Source organism: Malania oleifera, chromosome 3, assembly GCF_029873635.1.
Source record: "Malania oleifera isolate guangnan ecotype guangnan chromosome 3, ASM2987363v1, whole genome shotgun sequence".
Classification (NCBI taxonomy): Eukaryota; Viridiplantae; Streptophyta; class Magnoliopsida; order Santalales; family Ximeniaceae; genus Malania; species Malania oleifera.
In genome coordinates this window covers 18675382-18683486 of record NC_080419.1, presented here as the reverse complement: position 1 = coordinate 18683486, position 8105 = coordinate 18675382, and the positions used below count along the sequence as shown (strand labels likewise).

At 32.5% G+C, this 8105-nt stretch overlaps 1 protein-coding gene across 1 annotated transcript; it reads left to right on the top strand.

Annotated features, from left to right (window-relative positions):
- Window positions 1-2190: 2190 nt before the first annotated feature.
- On the top strand, window positions 2191-5619 carry LOC131150454 (protein DMP2-like). The gene has a single exon (XM_058101178.1). It carries the CDS (start codon window positions 2383-2385, stop codon window positions 3097-3099), a length of 717 nt encoding a protein of 238 aa, XP_057957161.1. The 5' UTR covers window positions 2191-2382; the 3' UTR covers window positions 3100-5619.
- The last annotated feature ends 2486 nt before the right edge of the window (window positions 5620-8105 follow it).

The window sequence follows — 8105 nt, the reverse complement described above, 5'->3', positions numbered from 1 at the left end:
TTGGCCTCCAACTCAAGAAAAATTGCTTCCCAGACCAACTTCATTTTCTTCCTTTTAATCTACTCCATCTTTTTTACTTCTACTGTGTAATATCGTTTTATCTTACTTTCACAACAATTATATATATATATATATATATATATATATATATATATATATATATATTACACACCAAATGTGAAATATATGTTATGTGCTTTGCTCTAAATATTAGTGTATATTAACATGTGTTCTCATAAAAAAATAAAAATTATAAAAAAAAACATTTTCGTAGGTAATTCACATCAAGTCGGCGAATAAGGGTCCCATATATAATGCATTCAAGATAACAAATATGTAAATCTTATTAAATTCATAAAATAATAATAATAATAATGTTAACAATATGTCTAAAATTATTGAAAATACTGGGTGTATACATCGATTTTTTATACATGACGAAATTATATTAGATTCAATATATACATCAGGTATACTTTAAAATTTTATTAATTTCATAATAATAATATTAACTAAATGCAAAATAAAATGGTCTATCAAAAAACAAACAAAATAAAATGACTAACTGAATCTACATGATAACATTAGAGGATATAAACAATAATAATTTAATCTTGATCGAATAAGTTAAGACTTCAAACTAATAATAATTTCATAGTTGCTAATAGGTGTAGTAATAATTCTCGTGGACGGTTTCTCTTGATACGATAAATAGAGGATTTGATCAATAAATGAAATGGTGTCACTCAAAACAAAACAGGATTAGAGCTTTTTTTTTTTTTCTTGTAATGTGACTTTTGATGATTGTGTCCATGAGAATTTCCCTACTTTTAAGACTATTCTATTAGAATTTGGTCCATATATATATATATATATATATATATATATATATATATATATATATATATATTTTATGCGAGAACTCTAGCCACCGATGAGCTACATTGGAACCCTTGCTTCTTAAGATTATTAATTAATTAATTGTCATTCACTATACATGTAGTATTCCTCCATCTATCAAATACATACAAATTAAGCCCTTCAAAAGCAATATGTGATCCAAAATGGAATACCTATCATCATACATGTTCAAAGCTCGTTAGTCTCTAATGGTTTGTTTGGAACTTGAAAAATATTTGGCAAAGGAAAGGAAAATAGGAGCAATTCCAATTTTTCATGTTTGGTTATCAAGAAAGAAAAAAAAATAAAAAATATACCAAATTAATAAACAAAATTTTAATTTTATTTTATACATCTTTACATTTCGTTTTTTCCTTAATTGTTAATCATATTAGAATAATTTTTCATTTCAAATGAGATTTGATATAGAGAAAGAAAACATAGTGAAAAATGAATCTCCTTCTTATTTCCCTTTCTTTTCCTTTCTCAGATTAAAATCCTTAATCCAAACTGATCTTGATAGAGCAAATTAGGAAAAGAAAAAAAAAAGAAAAAAAAAAGAAAGCAACCCTAGATTGTGAAACGTTTATATTTATCAAAATAAAAAATAAGAAAATCCTCCACTTAACATTTTTATCTTATAGAAAAAGTTTTGCATATAGGTGAATCACTCAAAAATAAACAAAAAGTATTTATTAGCGTAACGGGTCGTTCTTATTATACGTAAACTAGTTGAACTTTAGAAGTGTTAAAAGAAATAGACATATAATTGTATGTTCGGGTGAAATTTAATATATAACACCAAAAATTTAAACTTTTAATTTTTAAGTCAAAACTCTTAAAATATATATACACAACTGCTCTATATATCTAAAAGCCTAGACCATTACTACTCTATTAATAAATTGTGAACATGTAGTATATTAATTAATTGCTATCATTTACTTTACAACATTTTATTTGTTTAAAATAGTAAATTCTTAACAAGCACACAATATACCGAACGAAAAAAAAAAATAAAAAAATAGAAGTTAACTTCGATCGTGTCAAGATTTTTACCCAATTAATCAATATCTATTGTTGACAATAATTAGTAAAATAAATAAATAAAATAGATTTTATGTTCTAACTGTGATCCTTGATGAGGCATGAAAATATATATATATATATAGAATTCAAATAAAAGTGTATGTATATTGAATATTGCCTGGCTAGCTAGCTAGCAAGTCACATATACAAAACTCTCCATCAAAGAATGTAATTAAGACTAACCATAACCAATTAAGAATGGTAGGAATTGAATTAATCAGTATGGTGCATTTTCCACTTTGAGATCGATGATCTTGAGTTCACGCATTCCCATACATCAAAACCTTGAATTAGAAACTAATTAATGACTCAAGAGGAGTAAAGGCTAATGAACCCACAACCTCAGCTAGCTCTCCTACGTACGTACCATATTACGTAGAAGCAACCCTTTGCATGCAGCTCCTCTCTCTCTCTCTCTCTATAAATACCCACAAAAGATTTCACCCATACATCGGAAAAGAGACATACATGTTATCAAAGAAATTAATTGATCGATTTTCTGATTTTAATTCTAAAGCCCAAATGGCAGGAAGCAGCAGCGAACCATCATCTTCCACCTCCCAGAAGAAATCATACTCAGACATGACATTTTCCGGCATCGGAAACCTCATCAAGCTCCTTCCCACCGGCACCGTCTTCGCCTTCCAGTTCCTCAACCCCGTCCTCTCCAACAACGGCCAGTGCCACACTGTCAACAAGGTCCTCACCAGCGTCTTCGTTGGCCTGTGCGGCCTCTCCTGCTTCTTCTCCTCCTTCACCGACAGCTACACCGGCAGTGACGGCGCCACCCACTACGGCATCGCCACCATGAAGGGCCTCTGGCCGTCACCCGACTCCGGAAAGTCCGTAGACCTGTCCCAGTACAAGCTCCAGATGGGGGACTTCGTGCACGCCTTGTTCTCGGTGGTGGTGTTCGCGGCGTTGGCTCTTCTGGACCCCAACACGGTCGATTGCTTCTACCCTTCCTTTGAGTCGACTCAGAAGGCTCTCATGATGTCCCTGCCGCCGGTGATTGGCGTAGTTGCCAGCGCCGTGTTTGCCATGTTCCCCAGCAGACGCCATGGGATAGGATACCCTTCAAGTTCAAACCAGTCCACTTCCAACGAGTAAGGAAGATAGTAATATGACATGGGTACCTGGTAGGGTGTTACTAAACAAAATAGTGTGTGCTACACATAATTTTGTCTAGTCAGACCCTATCACGTAAGTCATAATGATACAAACCCATGTCATCTTAACAGTTATCTTTTTTTACTATCTAAGTTTGTGATCATTATGAGTCTTTGTAATCAATAACTCTACTCGTATTGATTAGGAGTATATGTAAATTATAATATATGAATCCTGACCTATTTCATAATATTGATATTTTTAGCGTAAGTGGAGCTCATTTTAATTGAGTGAGTCCTATTTACACTCAAAAAAAAAAAAGTGTGAATGTGAAGTGACGGGATTCGTATATTGTAAGTTCTTCTAAATTTCTTTATTTTGTGTGAGTTTTTTTTCTCCATTTTTAGTATTCTTTTTCAAAATTCATGATTGTAATTGCTCGTTGTTATGTGTGTGGGTGCGCATAAGGGATTGTTTAATTTGTAAATTTAACTTTTTTTATTGTTTGATTTAAAAAATGTGGGGGTTGGCTGATTAATGTGGTGAGTTGCTAGCTGCCTCCTTTAAATGGAAAAGAAAATGTAATGTTGTGATTGTGGACTATTCAATATTCTAATATGGAGTATTATTATTATTTTTTTAAAGTGATACTTAATGTATGTGGTGGTATGTTATAGTATGAGTAATTAAATGACAGATTTTAATTTGTGTAATAATTATCTTAAATTATTAAAAATATCAGGTGTATACACCGAAATTAATTGATGTGATTTTTCCATGGGTATATATTTTAATTAAATTAGATAATTTTTTTATACATGTCGAAAAATTATATTAGATATGATATATACATCCTGTATACCTAATATTTTATTGATTTCATAACAATAATATTAACTAAATGCAAAATAAAATGGCCTCGCAAAAACAAATGAAATAAGTTATGACTTCAAACTAATAATAATTTCATAGTTGCTAATAGGTGTAGTAATAATTCTCATGGATGGTTTCTCTTGATACCATAAATAGAGGATTTGATTGATAAATAATGGAATGGTGTCACTCAAAATAAAATAGGATTAGAGCATTTTTTTTTTCTTGTAATATGACTTTTGATGATTGAGTCCATTAGAATTTCACTACTTTAAGACTATTCTCCAAAATCCTTAGGGTCCGTTTGAATAAAAAATTTTGATGGGAAAAAGGAACGGAAAGAAAAATAGGTAGGAAATTCATTTTCTATTATATTTCATATCTATACTAAATAATACTAAAAATAAAAATTTACTCTAATATAATTAAAAATTATCAAATGTTAATGATTCCAAAAATTAAATTTTTATTCATTGATTAGTATCTTTTTTGTTTAATTTCTTTCTTACTTTCTTTAATAATCAAACATGAAAAAATGGATTCGTACATAGTTTCCTTTTCCTCACATTTTCTAAGTTTCAAATAGGGCCTTAAAGACACTTTATTTGTAGAGGCACGAAGATACAAGTCTTGCTTTAATTTGATCTTATCAGAAGACATGTGGCCAACTTAAAGTACTCATAGACGATTTCATGTAAAATTAATTTAATACATTAACAACATCATCTTAAGTAAAGTTTTCAATCTTATTGTCTTTATTAGTGTTAGTTTGGATTACTATATGGAAACTTCAAATTGGCATTTAATTTAACAAATATGATCTCTTAATAACACTTAACACACTCTAAATGGTCTTTTATATGTCCATTTTTTTATCCATTTTATTTGATTTGTAATCTTTGTAGACACCCCATTTTTTTGTAGGGGCCAAATATAAAAAGAATAAATTTTAAGTATTACACTGCTTGTACAAATACAATAGAGAAAAATACAAAAAAAAAAAAAAGAATACATAAAGTACAAAAAATGGAATACAATACAGCAGAACTGCAAGAAATAAATGCAAAAAAGGAGGAGAAGACAAGAGTCTTGGAACACTACTAGCACTTGCACGCTTGCACAAAGAAAATTGGTTAAAATTAAATGGACAATGGTTAATAGATAGTTGTGGAGAATTAAATACATCACTGGGCCTATAAATTGAGGTTCATAGGGAGAAACAAAAGCATACAGAAATAGAAGGGGTCACAACCATAACAGTATTGAGCAATTCACAAGTAGAGAGATTCTGATATTCAGAAGCATACATCAAAAGGGAAGCATAAGAACATCATACAATCGAATGGATTTTCAGTAATCTGTTTAAAGACCGAAAAAGTACTAGAAGACAACAGGAAGGTATTTTGAATTATTCTTAATTATTATTCATTATTTATTCAATATTCATTCAAAATAGGAACAAAAGCACTCTAAAATCAATTAGATTTAACTCGTGGATCCGAACGGACCTGTTGATTTGACCCGTTGACCTGACCCATTCACCCAGGCTCCCTAGGACCCAGGTCTACCTGGTTTTGGGTCCATTGTCCTAGTCCACTGTTTAACATAAAACTCAAGCCTTTTAAAAAAAAAAAAAAAAAAAAAAGAACAGCCCACAGTTGATCTTCAATATAAAAGGGCCCAAGGCCCAGTTTTTAAAACCAGAGCCCATTGGGCTTTGGTCCAATGCCAGCCCCTTAGTCGTTTTTTAAAAAATAAAAAATAAAAGGCCCAGGGCCTAATTTATTTAAACCCACAGTTGTTTAAAAAAAAAAAAATGTTGGGCCTCAGACCCAATTTTTAAACCCCATGCCCCTTTTTAATCAAAAGACCACAATTTTAAAACTGAGGCCTAGGGCTCTTTTTTTTTTTTTTTTTTTTAAACCTACATTTTTTTTTAATGCTGGGCCTTAGGCTCATTTTTTTTAAACCCAGACCCCATTTTTTTAAAACAAAAAGGCCTAGGGCCCAATTTTTAAAACTTACAACTTTTCTATACCTTAGGCCCATTTATAAAACAAACCAGGCCCAATTTTATAACCCAAACACCTAGACCCACTTAAAAAAAATAAAAATAAAAAAACCCAAACAGAACCTAAGGCCCACACACCCAAACAAAACCCAATTCCAAAAACCAAACAGAACCCGAACCCAGCCCAAATAGTGGATCGAGTCAACTTAGTGGGTGAACCCAACTCGGTGAGTTGACTCACTCCAAAGCCCATTAAACAATGCAATTTCAAATCCAAAACACATAATCTGATTGAATATCAACAAAAAAAGAAAAATCAAGGTGGAAGGGGAACTCATCTGTGGGATTTGGGCAGTTCAGGAATCTTTTGATCCTAAAAAATTAACCTACAAACACAAAACCAAGAAAATTAGAGTACATAATAACAAAGAGAGAGAGAGAGAGAGAGAGAGAGAGAGAGAGAGAGAGAGAGAGAGAGAGAGAGAGAGAGAGAGAGAGAGAGAGAGAGAGAGAGAGAGAGAGAGATGGAGAGAAAATGATCGGAGAAAATGAGAGAGAAGAGAGAGAAAAAAATGATCTTATATGGGGGGTTAGTGAGCCACATGTCACCACCATAGGGTGATACATGACACGTGGCACATTATGCTCCAAGTTTTTATGGGCGACGTGACCACATCTAGACCGTCCAATCAGTGTTTCTTTGGAAAGTTGGATTGTTGCCACGTCAACAATCCCTATTATTTTTCTCGGACCACTCAAAAACTGCCACATGGCAAGGTGACGTCACCCTCACGCAAAAAAATTAATAAATAATAGAAATAATAATTTAAAATAAGTGGGACACATATCACCATTTGTACGATGAAACGTGTCACAATCTCAGCCATTAGATTTGTATTTTCTCTGGATGGTTGGATTGCTGGCACGCTAGTAATCCCTATCATTCATCTAGAGCCACTCAGGGAATGCCATATGGCCAGGTGACGTCATGTTCACATCACCCTACTTCAGTAATTCAAAAAATAAAACAAGTTGCCACGTATCACCACTCTAGGTTGACATGTGGCCCCCACTTCTTGAACTGACTAACCCAGTTTAGACTAGTCGAACCTATAGAAACCCGAACATGGAAAAATAAAGGAAATAAATAAGAAGAGAAGTAAGGAAATTTTAAAAGGGCAAACAGTAGGATTTGTTGACGAACTCCCTATTTTCATCGATGAAGTCCCTTCTGCAATTCATTGACAAAGTTCAGGCGTTGTCGACGAGGAAATGCTGAGAGAAATTTTAGGCTTCGTGTTCGTGGACGAACCCATTCCTTCGTCGATGAATATCCTTCTACAGTTCATCGACGAAGACACCATTTTGTCGACGATAAATAGATATTTCAGTTGCTTAAAGGTTAAGAAATCATAATCTCTCTCTCTCTCTCTCTCTCTCTCTCTCTCTCTCTCTCTCTCTCTCTCTCTCTCTCTAACCGGCACCCCTCACTCTCTCTCTACGATACTTCGTCATTCGTTGCCAGATTCGACGATTAGAAGTTATCACGAGGATCTAGGAAAATTTTTCTACAAGTCTAGTGGAGTAGATTTTTGAACGAGGTCTTTACACGCATCACCCTAAAGTTGAGATAAGGGTAGAAATGGACTGTTTATCTAACATATAACTATTTAAATGGGGTGTATGGACCTAGGGAATGTTTATTGAAAAGTATTATGTGGGTGGGGTTGATTAATTTGGCGAAAAAGTATTTTAGGATTTTGAGCTTTGAACGCCTTAGGGCATAGATCATCTAGGATTTCAGAAGGCTTTCTAGTAAGCCAAGTATAAGGGAATTAAGTTAAGTAAAGAATTCTACTAAAATGGAATCGATTAAAATGCTATATATATATATATATATATATATATATATATATATATATATCTGTGTGTGTGTGTGTGTATTTATGTTTTCAATTGTCATTTCAAAAACCAACAGTTCAAAATGGATTTTTCAAACCTAGGATATATCATGATATGGTATTTTGAGTAAAAATGAATGATGGAAAGTTTAGTTTAACGTTATAAATGGGATATACTATATACTGAAATCGTGTGACAGATGGATAATGTTTCAAGGTTA